Source organism: Hyperolius riggenbachi, chromosome 2, assembly GCF_040937935.1.
Source record: "Hyperolius riggenbachi isolate aHypRig1 chromosome 2, aHypRig1.pri, whole genome shotgun sequence".
Taxonomy (NCBI): Eukaryota; Metazoa; Chordata; class Amphibia; order Anura; family Hyperoliidae; genus Hyperolius; species Hyperolius riggenbachi.
In genome coordinates this window covers 264,823,096-264,844,642 of record NC_090647.1, presented here as the reverse complement: position 1 = coordinate 264,844,642, position 21,547 = coordinate 264,823,096, and the positions used below count along the sequence as shown (strand labels likewise).

General features: G+C 40.6%; 1 protein-coding gene across 1 annotated transcript in view; it reads right to left on the bottom strand.

Annotated features, from left to right (window-relative positions):
• Positions 1–921: 921 nt before the first annotated feature.
• LOC137544962 (multidrug and toxin extrusion protein 2-like) overlaps positions 922–21,547 on the bottom strand; it is a 115,969-nt gene continuing 95,343 nt past the window's right edge. Inside the window, exons 16-19 of the mRNA XM_068266060.1 lie at positions 19,692–19,779; positions 18,038–18,205; positions 4,939–4,995; positions 922–1,076 (exon numbers count right to left, since the gene is read on the bottom strand). Of these exons, the coding sequence (XP_068122161.1) occupies positions 922–1,076; positions 4,939–4,995; positions 18,038–18,205; positions 19,692–19,779 (468 nt within the window). The remainder of the gene's footprint in view (positions 1,077–4,938; positions 4,996–18,037; positions 18,206–19,691; positions 19,780–21,547) is intronic.

Sequence of the window (21,547 nt, the reverse complement as noted above, 5' to 3'; positions counted from 1 at the left end):
AGGGAAAATTCCTTCCTGACCCCAAAATGGCGATCAGAAAAAATCCCTGGATTTATCAGCATTTGGCCTTATTTAGTAATTGAGATATCTGCTCATTACATGTCAACCCATTATATAACTTACAAAAACCCTAATTCTAATTCTTTCCTAAAGGATGATATAGCAGAGATGAAGGCTGTTACTTATTCAGAAAGCAGTAACCCATAATGTGACTTACAACTAGCTCTCTTTCTATCATATCCTTAATATAGTGACCCACCCCTCATGGCAGCTGATTCAATCATTGATCTAAGATCGGCATTAAAAATATCCAATCCTTGATCAGACAAGTGAACCCTATCCGGGCGGAATAAGTTAGGCCGGGAACCCTCAAGCTTATTATGCCAATAAGAAAAACCCCTTATAGCTGGCAGGGATCTAGATAAGGCCCTATTAATGAATGTCTTAATGGTCCTCAATCTATCTTGAGGAAAAATCCACACCCGTCTGGGAATGATTTCAGAAAAAACCAACACACATTGGGGAATGATCTCATGAATGCGCATAAAATCATATTTCATGCGGTGTAACAAATCAATAGTGTTAGCTTTACCCACGTCGTTCCCACCCAAGTGACAAATAAGAATGTCTGGCATAGGAAATTTCCGCATCAAAGAAGTAACCCTACCAAAAAACATATTCCAAATCATCCCTCTAATACTGAACCAATAGATCATGAAGTTATTTCTAGATAACCCAAGGTTTTCCCCATAGTCACTATTAGTAGCTTTCCTACGAGCCCAATACACATAAGAATGTCCCACAATCCATACAATCTTCCTGGGTCTGAGATCCAGATCTTGTTCCATTCTTCAACAGATGACACACGCCACTATGAAACTGATGAAAAAGTCTCTTTTTGGAATTCAGGCCTTAGTCGAACTATTTCACCCAAAACAGTGGATCCAGTAGGAAATCCTTCTGTAAAGATAGACTCAGGATAGCCTCAGACTCCCTCTGGATGGATGACTTCCGGATGGCTCTGGTCAGGTAGTCAACCCTTATCCTCCTCAGGATAGATGTCTGGCAAGTTGTTTCTGAAAGAATAAAGAGACATGTGCGAGCATCAGGTTTTTCCCAAAAATCCAATAAGTCATTTATTTTTCCTAGTATTTGTAATACTAATAGGATTCATACTCTCCACCATGAACTTCAAAACATACTTAGCGGATCTTTCTATGATCCTAACGGATCTCTCGCAATACCCCGTTCGCATGACGTCATGTCGCTGTACCCGTGCGAGTATGTGACTCCATACATGGCAGAGAGGATAAATTCCCAATGAATTTTTTTCCACCATAATGAATTCCCATTTTTCATTTTTCCATTACCAGTCACACTCTCATTCCATCATACCTTCCACAATCATACCACAATGACCACAAACAATAGCGATGTATTTAAAGACCTTAGGTGGCCCTAGTGCAATATCTCACTACCCCTTCTTACTATACCACTACATGAAATGGCATGACACAGATCACTAGGCCTGGACAGGGCTGGACATGTGTATAGACAACAAACTAACATGATTGTTCCATATACCTCCTTTCCCCCATTTGAGCATACATTAAATTTATTTTAATGTCTGATCAGAGTTAGTAAGCTATCTGGCAGGGTTACAGTACAGTGGAACAGTGGCCAGCACTGTCTCCCTGTAGTAGGGTTGGGTCCCCGCTTTAAGGTACTATACCTATGGTTGTCCCCGAGACACACTTCTATAGGCACACATACAAAGAATAGCACTACAGAGACTAGGCCAAGGCTTCCTTACTAAAGAGACACTAAACTACAAATCAAGTAGAACTGGACTTAAAAATCCTGTCAGGGGTAAAACTTCTAAACAGTACACTATAAAACAGTGTATTTTCCTCTGGAGTCTTCAGAACAGTGAAAAGCCCATAAAATAATTGTCATATTAATATCAAATGATTCTGCAGTTTGTCAAAAAGCTCAAGCAACCTAAAATATTTTCTCCAAGGCCCTGCCTCCATCCATGTGCCTCTGTCCCCTTCCCAGCAACATGTACCAATCTGGAACATTGATGTGCTGATAAAAAGCGGACAGAAGTGGACAGACGGAAACAAGACCCAAGGATGGAAAAATGTTCTCATTTTCCCATGCTGAGTGTAAGGACTTTGGGCTTACAAAAAATCATATATTCTTTACTAAAAACATGAGTGACTTAGAGTCAGAGCCTTAAACAGCTCTCTGCTAATATATATATCATTAATTACATACACACAAAGATGTTGTGTTACCCGGAGAGGAGATATTAATTTAAAGGAGATGGATTTATTAACAGGAAGAGGGGTTATTAAGGTCAAAACCCCACTATTGGAAAATAATTCCCATAATCTAAAGGGTGACATGAAATAAACAGCAAGTGTGACCCAGAACTACACATGCGATCTTAATTGACCTAAAACTGTATACCTGTCCTGACTATTTAATATGTCCTCAATGTTTTCCATAAATTTTTCCCAAATGAATATGGATTTCACAGTTTCACAATATCCACTAAAATATAAGTACAGACAGTATACAATGCATCATTATTTTTCAAGAGTTGCATGACATTTAGAAATATTGAAGTTACAATAACTGTGCTTTATCAGAGTGGTTTAGAGGAGGAGCAGTTCTCTTATCAACCTCTAGATGGCGAAGAGGCTGAGAAAATTTCTTCCGCTGGTTGACCAGGCCAGGGAAGAATTAAATCAGACACAGCTTAGTTAGGACAGCAAGTAACACTTCAACAATGAGTTGCAAACATCATTAAATGCCTTTTTCTGCTGCGATTGATATAAAAATACAGCCTACCAACTATGATACAATATTCAAGAAGGATTTTATCTATGGAGAACTATTGAGTAAATTATTTGAATCTATATGCTTCAAAGTTACAAGCTATATAAATTCCGTTCAAATATGAACATTATTCTATCAAACTTATGGCAAACTACCATGCCATGGGGAAATGATTTAACTCTACTCACTTGTATAAGTCTGGGTGACAAATGCCATTACTCAATTAATCCACTTTAGACTAAGAGAATTGGGTTGTACTAAAAACTCAATTCACTTTACACTATGAAACTAAGGTAACACGGTGACGTAGAAGCCAGTGCTCTCGCCTTGCAATGTTACCCAAATCTCTGACTGGTCAACATCTGCATGGAGTCTGCATGTTCTCCTCATGTCTGCATGGGTTTCCCCCATGCACTCAGTTTCCTCACCAAAAAAAACCACAGACAAATCAACCAGCTTCCTTCCAAATTGGCCCCAAACTATGATATATGATTTTACTATGCTACCTATGAAAAAATATCAGAACCCCTTTTGGACATGTATAAAAACTCCAAAAATCTATTCTGCACTATGGGAAACTTCATTCACATACATATGGACCTGGGTGACAGTTAGTATCAATTAATTAATCTAATTTAATTTGAAGATACTAAGTTTCAGGATTAGGTCATTATTTACTAACCTCTGTATCTAACTGAGAGAAACCTAAGATGTTGTTTAGATAAATATGACAATTAAATTACATTCTTACACATTACGTATTCAGAAAAGCTTTTTAACTTTCATTTTCTTCAGCAGAAAAAAAATGACAACTAGTACGTTTAAGTTACTTCCTCATTTTATTGCTGGTGGCATAGTTTCCTCAGAGAGAGAGAAAAAAAAAACCCACTTTTAAAAAATGACATTTAACCCCTTTTTTTTCAGACTCTGCCACTATCAAGAATACATCTGTATATATGCAGAAATACTTGATATTTCTCCACATCTACGGACATATATGTTTCTTAATTAATCTAATGTTTTAATGTTAGACCCCATTAGAAAAAGTAATAAACTTTTTACTTCCTCATTTTTATTTCTCTGTCACTGACTACTTCAGAACAGGAACCCATACGGATGTTGGCGGGCGCAGATTAGATCCCTTAAAAATGACGTGTCCTCATCTTTAACCCTTTCAAACTTACAGGGGAATTCTAACACTATTTAATAAGACAATTTAAATATTTCTGAGTATCTCAAGACTACCTCTAAAATCATTACCCCTAGGAATGTATATCTGTCTAATTAACTATTTGCTAACAATTAATTTAAAGAAGCAATGTCTTTAATGAAAAAGAAGAAGATCTATTTTATTGAGGCAGATATACCCATAGATTCAACATATAATTTAGCGGGCTCCCTGTGACGTAACTAAGGAACTGCGGGCCCTGGTGTAGATTTTACATCAGGCCCCCCTCCCCCAAGAACTCTATACAGGGCAATTGATACGGCGTGCCAAAATTTATCAAAGACATTTAGAGTGTCAGAGGTACAAGGAGGGGATTGGGATACACTGGGAACAGTGTGTTAAGGACTACTATTGTTCAGGACCAATAGAGAGCTAATACTGTGATTGAAGGTGGACCCTTCGGGGCCCTTATGGACCAAAGGCATGGGTACGGTCAGTACTTCTATACCCCTCCCTCCTTTTGCTACGTCCCTGCGGTTTTCATCTCTCTATCATACATCACAACATGCACTCAATGCAATCTCCCAATTTACACACATATGTGTCAGGTTGTACACAATACATATATGAATACATTATGATACATGTTATTCCATAATTAGATCCTAATTTACAGGAAACTGATTACATTACTATATTTCTGAGATGTTTCTTTTTACAGAAAAGCTTATTTTACATGACCCATGGATAATTCAGATAAGGTTAAGGGTCGGTCACCTACAAAAACTCAGTACAAACAGATCTTTTTCAAAGATGGCATCTGAAACCAGTTTTGTACGTACATAGAATTTATACTGGCGACTTTCATAAATGACCGCTCCTATCCGAATCCCATATGTGTCCTTAATATTAATTCTACTAACCTTCTCTCAGAAATACAGTAAGAATCTTATAGCAATTTATATCATCGCTGGCGCACCCTATAGACAGACAACAGACATACATAAAACACACATTACTATTCAACTGTTCTGTAATAATAATGTGGGGCAAATTCTAACCAATTCTTTGCTCCTCGATACATATATTGATAATCCCAGTTAGTATTATATGACAAATCTTTTTCCAGAGACCCTTATAACAAAATCTACACATGACTCAAAACTCATAGGCGTAGGGACAGGAATTAACTTAACAATATTCTGGCCTATCTCACCCAATTCTAATTTATAATATACTTTCTTGGCCATCTATTCAGGTTAGAAATATATTATTGAAGTCTAGGGATTCTTATATATATTATTCAAGTCTAGGGATCCTCTTTAAACCCAATCTATTATTTAGTAAGGAACACAATACAGTGGAGCCAAATCACTCTATATAATGATTTGGACTTGAAGTTCCACACAAATACCAACAAATTATCTTATACTTCTATGCAACAGATAAGATAAGCAGACGACCAGACAAACATATATTAGAAATCACAAAGTATTTGAACCCACATAATCAATATACTATGGCGACTATCTAAACCCTTATTCTTACCAAAAGAAATCATTTCTAATTCCTTACCAAAAGGAACTCTTTCTTTCCTGAAGAAATTACTACTGAGTTGATCAGACCCAAATAGACAAATTAGATTTTCCCAAAAAATCTAACACCCAATTCATTCAGACTTTTACCTAAAAAGTCCGAAAATTTTAAAATTTAGACTTACCAAAAGTCAAACCTATTCCCTATTCCTATTACCTGTCATACCTCTCCCCCTTTTTTTCCTCTAAATTAAGGTCTATATATTATACTATCAAAATTTTAGACCCCAAGTCTGAATACTATTCAAACCCCGAGTTGCCTGCTTCGACACCCACAACAATTCATATAAGTAATAAACAGTCTTCAATCAAGATAAAGACATAATTAGTACTTACATGAACCGAGGCGTTTGAAGAATCCCAGGACGAGAGCCCCAGCTGAAAGGAAGTGGTCAGTCTACAGACTCACTGGACCTTCAGATTAGGACCTAGAAATAATACTCTGTGATTTCTATACCAGTACTGGCATTGAATCTGGTCAGTCACAATAAGACACACACACACAGGTTGTGACTGATAGACAGATTGAAAATGTATTGACTTTGATCATTATTTATGCACAATTTTGTACATCCTGCGCAAACTCAGTAGACATAGAAATTCCAGCAATATTTACATAATACATGATTTAAATGAGAGAATTTTCCCAGCAAAAACTCATGACATTTCTCTGCAGGTGCTGGGTGACAGTTTTAGGGTGGCAAATAAGAAGTTTCCTGTAAGTAGAAGAGATGAACAAAGATAGAACAGAATTGGGGAAGTGAGAATGCAGTGTAGCATGACAGGTTCAGTCTTCAAGATCTGGCTAAACTAAAAGCTTGCTACAATATATATATGGATCCTAAGATGGCTGCTGAGAAGACAAAATGGATGCTGACAGTGTATATACTTATGCATAAATTCCTTACAGGATGTACTATATAAGGAGTATGTACCTGGCTTTGGCTGTTTTATCTTATTAGCTAACATTTTGCCAGTATTTTGAGAGTAATAAGACATCTTCAGTTCTTGTGACATGAAATCCTGTTGAGAAATTAAAGTGTTTCTAAATTGTTTTCTAAGAAGGAATGATTGGTACGCTATTGGTTGAAATGGGACAGTCTTATGAGATAATTTGAATGTCTTAATTATTTCTAATAAGGCAATAATTTTAGCTGTTGTCTCTACTGTCTTTCCCTTAATAGTATAAATGAGCCTCTAATAAATGCTTTATGTACATTCCAAATGGTTGCCCATTAAGAATTACCCTCATTAATACAAAAAAAAATCAGTTTGAAATGTATGTTGAATTTTCAGGAGTTTTCAGAATAGCCGTATTTACTCTCCAAGAATTAATACTGGGCCTATTCCGACCATGTCTGACAGTCAAAGATATAGGTGGGCAATCTTACCATGAAATACATCCTACATTCGCTTCCACAACATTCTGCAAATGCTATTTTATCTGTTAAGAAACAATCTACTGGGTATAAGACAAATGCACTTTAGACTAAAAAGCAAGTTCACCTTCTTGACTAGGAAGTACTCTTAAAATAAATGCACTGTTGTAAAGAGTACCTAGTGTTCCTTCCATTGTATGTGGATTCTAAATGTGGGCATAAACTGTACATGCTTTAAAATCCCCTCCAATACACAGATAACAGGGGCAAACGCAGGATTTTTAAGGGGGGGGTTCCTGAAAGGTCCAGAAGCTATTATGTCCTCGAGTGCTTCCGAATACAGGTGGCTCCATACTGCCCATGCACAAAAGTGCGCTGGCGTATTACGGAGCTGCCTATCTTTGGAAGTACTCAAGGACACGAGTGTTTCTGAGGGCTTCTGGTAGCAGCAAATGTGAACGGGGTACAGCGCTGGAACAACTCCCCGAGAGAGGAATGGGAGATAGACTTAGTTTGGACAATTCAGTGGAATATGCCACATAGTGTCACATAGCGCAAGCGATACCCATATGATGCAGGGATATATGCATCTGTGGAAGATGGCGACGCTATATAAATACTAAATAATAATATTTTGCCTCACCAGAATTGCACTTTTATTTAGCTTTCCTGTATGACAAGAAGACACAGACACCCAGCACTAGGGGAAGAGGGAAACAAAGGTGAATGAAGGAGGCTGGTGCACACCACGGGTGCTTCAGAGCGTTTTTCAAATCAACAGTGATTTGAAAAGCGCTTGGCTAATGTTACCCTATGACAGTGTTCTCACAGCAGCGTTGTGACTTTTTCAAAATCGCAGGTACACCGCATGTAGCATGTTTTTGAGCGATTCATTCAAAAATCGCTCTGAAAATCGCTTCACAAAATCACACTCACAAATTGCTAGCGATTGCTATTGTCATTTTGGCGTTGCACTAGCCCAGAGATAGAAGTGGAGAAATTGAGAATAGCCTGAGATGGAGCAGAGAACTTATCTGTATTGCAGTCCCACATCAGACAGGTTACTTGCCTGTAATCGGACTCCTGTCCCTGCCAGTCTACCACACAAGTCAGAAAGCAGCCCTCCTGGAGTCTAGAGACTGTCAAAAACTTTTCAACTTGTTTAACACCTTATCCAAACATGCAGTCATTATAACAATGGTGAGAGACCAGACAGATGTTTGCCCACAGACCCTGAGTCCAGGCAAACTCTGCATCATGCTGTTTATACTGTATTTACCAGCTTGCCTGCCCTCTAATTGCATCATGTCTGACACTTCTGTACTGTGGAGAGTCTGGACTCCAGAATCAACATTCTCTCACTGCAGGCTGCATCTTCTTGTGGGGGAAGCTGGGCTGCCTCTCTTATTCTATTAGGTGGAGGGAGGCACCAGAAGTAAGAAGGGAGGGAGAATGAGACTGTTTATATTATGCGGGCTTCCCTGGCTGAATACACAGCTCAGTGCAGGGGGGGGTGTTCCAGACACCCGGAATAGCCCCCTCAGTTCGCCAGTGGATAACCATGTTGCAAGGCATTTTGCATTGTTATTGATTTATCTTATAAATGTGATTTGACCTCTATTTGAAGCATAGACATTCATGAAGGTATATGCTTTACCATTAATTTCATAACAAAGAATCAAAAAACGCCCTTATGGATCATGCATGGTATTGATAATGTCTAGTGTGAGATATTATATCTACAGTATATGCAATTATAAGTATGGGTACAAGAAGGTTTCCTCTCAGTTTTAAGTGTGTTTCCTGCACTAATAATATATCCACTTTCAATCTCAAAGCTTCTTTGCACGTCATAGAAGGGTGAATTCACCATATAAAAGATCTAGCATTTATATGGATATGATATGGAGAATTCAGACCTCTAGCATTGAGATACTATTTTTAGGGACATAGGGCCTGATTCACAAAGCGGTGATAACTCAGTTATCACGCCTAAAAGACTTTAAGCGTGATAACCTTTGCACTAGCAAAGTTATCACCGCTTTGTGCTATAATTCGCGCGAAGCTCCCGCGCACAAAGTTTTGCAATGTCCCGTAGGGTTTAATGGGCGCTTCGCGCGAAGCACGGTGCGCTGCGCGCGTAGCGCGGTGTGCTGCTCACGCAAAACTTTGCGCGCGGGAGTTTGCGCAAATTCCTTCAGATCACGCCTAAACTAAGTTTAGGCGTGATAAAGGGCTTTTCACAGGTGTACAAAGTGTTTGCACCGCTTTGTGAATCAGGCCCATAGGCTTCAATTCATCAAAGGGTGTTCGATAACAAAATCCCAGTCCTTAAAATACCGCATTCGGTATTTTACACTTCACTGTGCTAATTCATCAATATTTTCACATGTGTGGTAGAGGTTCGTTAAGTTACCGAAGTACTACGGCTTCAGTTCATCAAAGGCTGTTCGATAACAGCAGAGTGGTGCAGAGCAGCTTGGAATGTCTCTGTGTTGTTACAAGCTGATAACAATAGAAGGCATCCAGACATCCCTTTACATGTAAACGTGTTATATTTACTGTTACTTATACTGCCTCTGCTGCTCTGAATCTGTCCATCAGTGTTTCTTAACATTTTACTTATTTGCCACAACGAAGGGTATCTGGGGATATCTTTTGTCCCGCTCTCTCTGCTCACTGCCTGGGGGGTCTGGAAGCTTGTGTGGAGAAGCCTGTGTGACCTATCAGCACCTATCAGTGGCACTTGCAGGAGAACAGGGGCTGTTTCTATTGGCTGCCTGCTCCTGCTAATCATGAAAACATTCACACAGAAGGCTTTCGAAGCCTGTAACGACAGGGGAGAGCTGGAGATAATCACTGAATGTGTTAGCGAATGTGGTAACCTTGATGAATTAACATTTACTGACATTTGCTGACATGTGTTGAGCACATGTCGGTAATTTATCTCATTGCTCTGTCATTTCAGCTTCTCATTCGGTAACAACTTTGATGAATTAACATTTTCGAAAGTGCTCCGTTAAGTCAGCTGTTTTCAGCATTACCGAATGCGGTAATGCTTGATGAATTGAAGCCATAGTCATTACATTAGTTGTGCGTAAATGTCGCTAATGAAATGAAAACTACAAGGAAGACCTTAGATAATGTTACAGAATTAAATCTGAAGATATAATAACAACAAAAGTTGTTTAGGGGATGCCTTTAATGACTAACTGTGCAAGATTTCTTTGCAAGCTTTAAAAACGTTGTTTCTTCTTCATGCATGTTACAGAACTGGATCAGGACTGTGCAGTTCCATATCATGCCTGAAGAAGAAATGTACATTTCCAAAAGCTTGCAAAGAAATTTTGTACAGTTAGTGTTAAGGCCTGATTTAAACTGGCTCTAGAAAACGGTTCGTGTACAGATGATCGTAACAGAACAGATCATAACGGATGAAAATGGGATCCAATGTTAACCTATGGATTTGTTTGCATTGGTCCACTGAAACGGATCCGTTCCGCACGATCCACCCAATGGGCCGCAAGTTAGGTGCTGCAGCAATTTTTCCTGACCACTGAGCCCAGCGGAGCGGAAACGGACGCTGAAGCGATGCATTGGGGCAATGAGAAAACTGATCCTTTTTTTCACGCTAGTTAGGGGTGGGGGTCTGGGGGGGATATGGGGAAATGGAACAGAAGCAGCTGAATGGCAATGGAGTAGAAATGGATCCGTTCAATTGGTAATCGGATCCATTTTTACTGATCCATTTGCCACTTAAGTGCCAGTGTGAACTGGGTCTTATGGTGTAAAAATGAATCCTGGCAATAACATCACAAGGACACTGGTGGGAATTTGCTTTGGTCTGTGTAAACAAAGAGTCCTGTCAATAACCAAGTCTCTATCAGGTATGCCAGATAGTACAGCTTTAATCAGAGATGAAATGTAGGTTTTCAAGTCTGCTTGTGCAATGTGCTCATTTATGCCTCTAAGTGCTTCATCTAGAGTGGTCGTCCAAGTCCGCAATTTTTGCTTTCATCCAGGTAATGTCAGCCGTAATTCCTTCAAGTAATGTAATGATTTTGTTGTGTGTTAATGCACCAATTTTTTTTTTTTTTCATTTTGAGAAACTCTATCCCCTGGCCTACCCATGAAGGATTGCATTTAAGTTGAGAGTGTGATCGATTCAGCTAGGAGAGACAGAAGCAGACTTAGGAAATATTGCTGTTAAGGATAGTGCTTTTTATCTGACACTCTGTGAGGAGGATCAGTATTTTCAACATGACTGTTAAAGAAATACATGATATTAGCCACCAGTTTTGGCTTTGATTTTACCAGGCTTCTTGTTGAAGGGGAAATGACTAAAGGATATGAGTCTCCTGAGTGTGCAGAAGCTTCTTCAGTACAGTATGTCTTGTCAGCACTAGTGGACAGTTCTGAAGAAATTATTGCTGCGTCACCTTGCTGTGTAGTACCAGCGCCATCTTGTGGTGCCTTGTCAGAATGGCCAGAACTCGTAAAGGGAAAGCTCTATGGTATTTTTATTTTTAGTTTCAAATTCTTTTATAAAAGTTTGCATAAATATTTAATGATCCAAGACAAATCCAGAGCTTAGCTGACAAACTAAAAGCATAACAAGTATCAACAAGACAATAACAGAACATATCTGTAGTACAAATACTATATCCAGTTGTCAATCCATGTTGTAGAGATAAGTAGTCATAGGTGCATACAACAGCTATATATAAGCACTTTTAAAAATACTACTCTCAAGTTGTAGAATAGAACCTTAAAATGTGGTCTCGGATTGTCTCTTTTCGCCAATCTATCTAGGGCTGCCAGATCCTCTCAAATATTGGAAGCCAGTCCTTAAGCAGACATTTATTTTTCTGCTTATCTTAAAGAGACACTGAAGCAAGAATAAATCTCTCTTCAGAGCTTATATTCAGCAGGGGCATGTGTGCCCCTGCTAAAACGCCGCTATCCCGTGGCTAAACGGGGGTCCCTTACCTCCCAAATCCCCCCCTGCAAAATCCGCGACCAACTTGGTCGTAGATTTTGCTGCTGTTGAGGCAGGGCTAACGACTGCAGCCCTGCCTCTCAGCGCCGTCTATCAGCAGCGCATCACCGCCTTTGCTGCAGAGAGCACAATGGAATGGAGTCTCCTGCCCATGCCGATAAGACAGAGAGGAGACGAGGGTGCATAGCTGCACTGCTCCTTCATCTGTAATGAGAGACCCAGGGCACTTGACATAAGTTTTGAAGACACAGATTTATGCTGCAAAGAAAGAAGAAGATCTACCGGATGTGCTGCTTATCATCATGTCGGGTTAATCCCGTACTTTTGTATTTACACTTCCTGCAGCCAAGTTCAGGGGACACACCACTCGTTCAAAACCCCCTAACTTGGGAACAGAGCATCATACCGACTCGGGACCTGGTGCAACAAAAAGCCGGGACTTTTAGCTTTCCAAAAATAATCAGACCTTCCTGCAGGAGCAAACAGAACTTTAACAAAAAGCTGCCAAACTTTATTTAAGTATGGGTTTTCTAATCTGCCCAGTTTGTGGCCTAATAAATAAATCACTGTCCGTCACCAAGCTGTGTGGTAATGGGATTTTTATTTCTAGCCTTAGTTTTGTTTTGTTTTTTGTTTTTGTATTGTTAACATTGATCTACATTGATGTCTTTTACATTTTCTAAACAGAATTGGAGCTATTATGCAGCTTTGAAACAATTTAATGATAGATGAGCAGAAAGCTCTACATGAGCATGCCCAGGCACCTGGTTTAATCATTAATGACAGTAACTATGTGGCAGTGATAGGGACATATATACCCAATTGAAAAGGGATCTGTGATGTCACCCCCAATTCCTGTTCCCTTTGCCGCAGTTTACCATTCAGCCTCATACTCTGAGGGAAACTTGAAGGCATTCAGCACTGCAGGCAAAGTAACCTTTTGGATTGGTTGGTGAGTCCACACACAGTACAATTTTGATTGTTTGTACAATCAATACAATCTGCGATCTCCTATAGAGATTGGGCCGCTTCCACCAATCCGCATTAGCATGCAATACGCAAATCTACCTCTAGCTAGATCCTGTACAAAAAAGGTTAATTCTACATCCTTTCTACAGATAGCAAAATAACAATATCAATAAAACGGCTATGGTAATGTTCCCTTAGGAAACACGGAACTCTTTGCAGAGCTTTCAGAACAAGCACTTAGACAAACAATTTTTAATCGTTTATTTTATAATAAAATAATGCAAAAACGAAATACAGCAATTGAACAGGTGGTTATAGTTAAAAATAAAGGGAATAAAAGTGGCTAAACAAGCGCAGCTTAATGACAGGAGCACGAGCTCAGCGCACGCTATGCTGCAGCAGTGCAGCTACCCAACAGTTGCCTGTGAAGTGACAGACAGCCTACTGGGCCAATCAAAGTGATTGGATCACATCCATTAAAGCCACTGAATCTGCTGGGGCTCAGGGTACTCCTGGGTCATGGCTTTGCTTCCAATTAAAGGAAGCTAGCAGAGGCGAGGAGCGGCGGGGGGTGCCTGTCATGACGGCGACAATGTGGAGGAGGCTGATTGACAAGCCTCAGGTAAACAGATGGCTAGCAACAAGCAGATTGCTGCTAGCCTGGCAATATTTACAGGGGGGCACAGCAGACCCCGGGGGAGGGGTGGGCAAACTAGCGGCGGCAATAGAGAGACACAGAGGCATATCATTGTGCACATGACATGCCTCTGGGTCCTATTAAAATTTAAATATTCCGCCTCGGGTTTTCTTTAAGCTACCAGCGTACACTTGCTGCACCTGTTATTAAGCAAAGCAGCTTGATGAATCAACCCCAATAGTCCTTTTTCCAAGCTGTAAAGCTTCACAGTCCACATTGCTGTCACTTTATGCTATTGCAGTAAAAGAGCTTTTATACCTACTTAATGGTGCTGACTGGCACACCTTGTCTCCAGATAGTGGGTGCTGTTCCAACCACAGTTTGCGTGATCTAATAAAATTATTCAGACTGTGCAGCAGATGCCCCCGCATAGTGATTGGCTGGCAGCACGACATATGCAAACTAACTAGGAAGTGGAGGAGAAGTGATAGCCAGGAGAAGATAATGTATAATAAAGCCTCCACTGCAATCTCTGCATAATTACATTATTAGGTACAGGACCACCCCACCCCGAGACCCCCTAACTCCTGAGCAGACATTCTGGTGTCTCAACTTTTGCCTGTCCCCAGACACTGCACCGGTGTCTGTCTGAGGGGGGATTCTGGGCACCAGTAAACCCCTTCTTCCCCCCAAACTTGCCTATGTATAACACACTGTACTGACCAACATGACCACTTTATTGTGCACAGACTTGGAAGCCAAACATATAGCTGAGCGTGGTTCTTTCTTTCACTTTAGCTTAGTGATGATCATAATCTGCTAATTACAATTACATTACATTTTGCATAACAGTTATGGCCATCAGTAATTGCAATTTGGACATTGATTTTGTATAATCTATTCATAATTTTCTGTAACTTTTGTGCAATTTCTTGCCGACTTTAGCCGTATACAGGCTATTGTCACCAAAATTGCTATGTATGTTCAGGAGAATAGTGGGAACAAGTCAAAAAAATAATAATAAAAAAAACAACTTGTAGTTTTTGAGAAAATCTATTTTAAAAATGCAACGGAAACCTATTTTTTAAACTTACAGAAATGAGTTTCAAAAATATTTTTCCTTTGCATTTTTAAAATTGATTTTCTCAAAAACTACAAGGTATTTAAAAAAAAATTGTTTTGCTCCCACTATTCTCCTTAACCTTCCTGGCGGTAAGCCCGAGCTGATGGGGCGATTTTCGCCATTTAAAGTGCTGTGCGCGCAGCTAGCACTTTGCTAGCTGCGCGTACAGCTTGATCGCCGCCGCTCTGCGGCGATCGCCCGCACGCAGCGGCAGAAGAGGGCCCCCCCCCCGCCAGAGCCCTGCGCTGCCCGGACCAATGAGTTCCGGGCAGCGATATGGGCTGGATCGGAGGCGTCTGACGTCAGGACGTCGGCTGACGTCCATGACGTCAGGACGTCGGCTGACGTCCATGACGTCATTCCGATCGTCGCCATGGCGACAGGAGAAGCCAAACAGGGGAGCGCGTTCTATACGCGTTCCCCTGTTTGCTATTGATGTCGGCGACGATCACACTAGAGGGACACATGCGCCCTCTAGTGGTGTTTCATGTAGCTACCACTCTGGTAGCTTTACATGAAACAAAAAAAAATTAAAAAAAAAAAAGGATTTTTGCCTATTTGGCAAAAAAAAATTAACCGCCAGGGAGGTTAATACACACAGCAATTTTGATGATGATAGCATGTATGGGAGCTTTGCAATTAACCGCTAAGGTCTGCATGAAGTTATGCAAAATTGTGAAATTCGTCTTCCTGATTACGCAAGAAACAAAATAATTTTATGATTTTTCCCAAAATTTAGCATTACGATTTAGCATAGTAAGGGCAAATTTCACAGCAAAATTACAATTATGCCAAATGTGTGCTCATAATTACTTTAGCCTGCTATTCACTTGCTATCTGGGGGGTCTGCCTGCTTTCCCTAGGCCTTTGTTGTTTGGTGCCAAAGAGGTCTGGCTGCTGCCATTTGCCATTTGTGGGTGGGGAGAAAGTTGTCTAATTACCTTTTTTAGGTTTTAAAATCTCATTATTGAATTAACAGATAAAATCGTACAACTTTTAGGTAGCAAGAGATACAGATAATTATTAAAGCTCAAAAAACAATGGAGCCCGAACGAGGGCTAACTATGACAAAATGAGTCAGTACAATCTTAAAACAGTGTACTAAACAAATAGGCAATCAAAGGTGATAATATTCTTCATTGAGAATGGTCAGATGTCCATGGTATGGTCATACATATGATCATGGTCATAATCTAGAATCAGATACCGCTGGGCCCCTAAACAAGATCCAAGGATCCCAGGTTTTTTCAAATACATCCAGGTGGTCAGCTATTTTAGCATTGATACGTTCCAATATCATAGTGGTGTCAATATTCCTGTTGAATGTTGAATAGGATATGAAGCGGGTACGCCACGAGGTGGCAATGTGCATCTTGGCAGAATGTACAATATGTTGGTTAACCTATGTTCTGAATGCTTAACCCCAGGAGGTCTGTAATCTAGGAGTAGGGTTTTAGGGTCCCTAGTAATAGGTCTTTTAAACACTCTAGTAAGAAGGGTGTTGATCTTAGATCAGAGCCTGGAGACTTTCGGACAGGCCCAGAAAACATGAACCAGAGTTCCTTCGGCTGAGCATTCCCGAAAACATTCTCCTGAGCGATTAGGATCTATTAGATGTAATTTTAGTAGGGGTGTAGTAAGTGCTATGAAGAATCCTAAGGGTGACCGCAATATGAGAGCTGTCTAAACTGCCCTTTGCCAAAGTTTCAAAAGAGTCTCACCAGTCCAAATCAAACTCAAGTCTTGTTCCCATTTCAGTACAAAAGGGGCTTTTAAATTCTGAGGAGGCTGATTTTGAAGGGAATAGAGAAGAGAGATAAAGCCTACCACCGGGATCACCCAGAAAGTGTCTAGGTAGTGGATGACTTGAAATAATCAAAAAAAAATCAGAGGGAGAGATATCTTGTTCAGATATCATTTGCTGCCGGGTCGGAATCTTCCTATCAATGAGAAGGTCTGATATTGTTATTAGACCTTTAGAGGTCCACCATTTAAATGCCAACAGGTCTATACCTGTCTAATTACCTTTGCCTAACTGTGTTTTGCGAGAAATCTCGGGCCTACTGTCTTTGCGTTACAGTTAGCTCCATCCACATCATGCCATGGCCACACCCACAAGGCCCTCGATCAAACTTGAGAACCCCATGTGGCTCTCGAGTCTAAAAGTTGGCCCACCTCTGGTCTATTGAGTTGCTGCAAGACTTAATATCACTTAACTAAGCTAAGGGCCTATTCTTAAATTGCATTAGAAAGTGTTGCTAAACTGATCATAGCAAAGGCCATTTCACAAAAATAAATAAATAAACTACTTTTAGGCATTGGCACACAAACTGCAACTGGAAATTCAGTTTTTCTTCTGCAGCATTTTTATATCTGCCAGTACCCTAATGCTACGTACACACATGCGACAACGATCGTTCGTTGAGAACGACGAACGAACTTTTAATTGATGAAAGAACGACCTAAGTAAAGTTAGTTTTAAAAGGTGTGTAACGATCTGATCGTTAGAACGAACGTTACATCACGTAAAGCAACTATTGCGCCTGCGCATAAAAATGAGAAGTTTCATGGTGAAATAGCGAAATGCGCATGTCAAGCCTAGTAAGAACGACCGTTTCCAACGATGTACTACTTTTGCAAACGATCGTCGTTGGTAAAAATCCGCCGAGACAGAACTTTCTTTTGTAGCGATTTGGCTCGTTCGTCGTTTGCCTTAATAGTCGGTGGTTCGTTTTTTGTAACGATCGTCGTTGGTAAAGATCGGGGAACGATCGTTACAAACGACTATAGTCGCATGTGTGTACGCACCTTTAGGGTGCAGACACACATCCAATTTTGATTGGCCAATTACTGACCAAGTTTACCAACTCCATCTAGTATGAGGGCCAAAAGATTTTGAATAATAATACTATTTTTATAGCGTTTTTTTCCCTGGAGACACAAATCGCTGTGACCCTGTGTTCTGCAAAGGCTGGGGAAGAGAGGTGGGTTTTTAGCACCTTCTTAAAGCTGTCCAGAGACACTGATTGTGGAAGTGAGTTTCATAGAGTAGGGGCTGCATGGGAAAAGCTCCATGCACTAAATGTTTTTAGTTGGATCCTGAGAATAACCAAATTCACTTTATTTGCAGAGCGGAGAGTGCGTGAAGGGTGCATGAATACTATGAAACTATAAACAGATTGTGTAGGTAAGCACTCATACTGTATAGAAATGGTGAAACTGGCCAATTATTGTGTGAACCAGGCTTTAGTGGTTAGTGGTGAGGACTTTTACTACAATACCAGTTATAAGTATGCTTGCGGACAAGACCAATGCTAAACCTCTTCGTATAATAAGCTGTTTAGTGGATAGGATCTCCCCCACAACATTGGTCGCTTCCACAGGTAGACACACTTTTAAGTCCAGCTTTTTTGTATCATTCTCTCCAGAAGCAATGTCAGGTAAGATAACTGCACCTTCGATGCTGGAATAAGAGTTCATTGTGTCCCCTGTAATAGAGCACAGGTATAAAGACATCATTGTCATGAAGATATTTGTCTCCTAAGCTACATACACATTTGCATTTGCTGTCACCAAAAACAATCTTAAAGTGAACCTGTCACCAAATTCTGTGAAGTACAGCAAAGCTGTGAAAACATTGCTCGCATTCCTGTGTTATGACTGCTCTGTGTCAGGGTTCACTATAATTCTTTATTCTGAAATTGCCTTTTTTCTTAAGTGTGTGGAGTGAGACTCTGGCTTCAGTCATAAATTCTGCTTTCACTTCCAACCTCATTAAGATGCTCCCATTGGATCACCATCTCACATTAGGCAATACTGGACAAATGAATAATGGGCACCACTAAAAAATATATATAAAACTGTAGCCCTGAACCTCATGTGTGGGAACTTCTGTCTGTATTTGTTACCAGTAGCAACCAGTCACACACCAGCACTGTAAATGATAAATGGAAGCAGAACAAATGTTTCAGAGGAACCAACAATTGTTCTGACAGAAACTGAGGGAGGCAAATGCAGGGTACAGAGCCCTTGTGTGCTCAATTATAGATTAAAGATGACCAGAACTCAGAACTTCCTCTCTGCTGTAAAAGATAAGCAACAGCATAATAGTCTTTACAGAAAAAAAAACATTTGTGTTGCAGCCCACAGAACTCCTGCAGTAAATCTGCAGTGCGTCTACTTTCCTGCTTTCAAGGAAGCAGACAAAGGCTTAACTTCCTCTGTTTACAAATTAGCTGAGGTTGTCAAGATTCCTGTGCTGATACATCTGAGAGCTCAAATTACAATTGTGATTACTTGCAGCTGACGGGGAATTACAGTCTCTTCACTCTAAACACAAACAGGGTGGATTAATCTGTGTTTTCCTTGTGTCCTGTGCATGAGTTCAGGTCCCTTTTAAATACATGAGATAGAAAATCTTCAGGCCACAGATAAGAAAACAGGCAGATACTCCTCACTCATTATATCTGTACATGTTATCAGCTTATTACGCACAGCACAGGTAGTTTTGGAGGATCACAGTATAGTATAGTATATAATATTATTATTATTATTATTATTCATTTCAAAAGTGCCAACATATTCTGTGGTGCTGTACAAAGTGGAAAACAACAAAGGGTACATGATGATACAGACAATGATAAACATCAAATGTGGACAATGGTACAAAATACAGAACTGGTGGTTACAATGACAGATGTAACATGATGAATAAAATGTATAACAGAGTGCAAGCTACGCAATGAACAGCAAAATCCAAGACAGAAAAGGGCGAGAGAGCCCTGCCCTTGTGAGCTTACAATATGAAGGAATGGGGGGAGGGGGGACAAGAGGTGGAAAAGTATGCGGTATACATACAGGTACAGTGCATGTTTAGGTTATCTAGTAAGTAGTAAAACTTAAGAGGTTGAAGGGGAATAGCCTAAGTTAGAGCATATTATACTGTACACATTTTATTTACACAAGTCCACTTACCACTTTCCTCCTTGAAAACTTCAGATTCAGAGATCTCTGCATGTGAACTTTTCTGGTCAGCGAATGTAGCTCCAGTTCTTCCACTGGCCTAGAAAATAATGATTCATTAGAAAAGTATCAATAGAAATAACGCATTAGACAAGTAAGTTGTTCTCATCCCACATGTGACCACATACACAGCTGTCTCAGCCACCAGGCAGCTATAAAATTTTGCCTAGGGCGGCAGGAGGAGGGAAGAGCGCTGTTGCACTGAGTAGTGAGAGAATAAATGCCTCTCAGCTCACTCAGGGGTCAGATTACAACAGCAGCTAAAAGCAGCGCCTGACTCCACTCATAGCTGATTCATTCAGTTCCTTCAGCTCAATGATTCAAAGAACCACAGTAATGAATGAGTCAGTGAGAGAAGGCACTCCTCCCAGCTTACTCAGTTCCAGCTCACTCAGTCAGGGATCCATCGGAGTACAGCATCAGCTCCTGAGTCCTGGCTCTTCACTGATTAATTCAGTTCCTCTCTCTCTCTCTCTCTCTCTCTCTCTCTCTGCTACTGCTACTAAGTGAATGTAGAGATACTGAGTGTAGCAGCCAGGCATGGACTGCCCCCCAGGTCGTCTTTCATTCAGTGATTTAGGGCTGGTCCAGTGCCTGGTGTATACAGGTTTGTTGTTGTAAGGCAATGTCAAACACTAAGCTAGCAGATAAAAGTGCAATTAGAGGGCAGGCAAGCTGGTAAATATACACAGCATAATGCAGAGCTTGCCTGGAGGGTCTGTGGGAAAACATCTGTCTGGTCTCTCCCCATTGTTAAAATGACTGCATGTGCAGATAAGGTGATCAACAAGTGGAAAAATGTTGACAGTCCCTACACTCCAGGAGGGCTGCTTTCTGACTTGTGTTAGAGACCGGCAGGGACAGGAATCCTATTACAGGTAAGTAGTCTCTGTGTAATGTAGGACTGCAATACAGATAAGCTCTCTGCTCCATCTCCGGCTATTCTCAATTTCTCCACTCCGCCTCTCTCTGGGCTAGTGCACGACAAAATCGCAATAGCAATCGCTAGCAGTTTGTGAAGCGATTTTTGAAAGAATCGCTCCAAAAAATTTGAAAAAATCCCAACGCTGCTGTGGGAACACCGTCATAGGGTAACAATAGCCAGCGCTTTTCAAATCGCTGTGGCGATATGGAACAATTCTTCAGGAAGCTACGTCTCAAGGAACACTACTATGACAAGGAATCTTGCAACACTACTGATAATGAGCCAACACACACCAGATCCACAAAAAAACGCGGATGGACCCCTATAGCTGGAAAAAATCCTACCCTGGACAAATACATCAACAAATTGAGACGCCAAATCTCTGACAGGTTTCTGAATAAAAGATAAACATTGGCTCATAACATAACATTGCAAGAGCAACAAGCTATCACATCCCTTAAGGAGAATAAGGACATTATTATTAAACCAGCGGATAAAGGGGGTGCCATAGTCATCATGAACACCAATGACTATATCCAGGAGGCACAAAGACAATTGTCTAACACCATGCACTATGCCAAATTACAGGAGGACCCAACAAAAAGGCACCAGAGGGCACTCAATAGGATGGTAAAGAAATTGCCTGCGAACACCAGGCTTCATGTACAGACCCTTATCCCTAAAAAGCCGAGAACAGCCTGCTTTTACATGCTTCCCAAAATCCACAAAGAGGGGAACCCAGGCAGGCCCATAATCTCAGGGAATGGAACTCTCACAGAGAATATCTCAGGGTGGTTGGAAAACATTTTGAAGCCTCTAGTCTGTAAAAGACCCAGCTACATACAGGATACTACACACCTCCTGAACCAACTGGCAGCCTTCG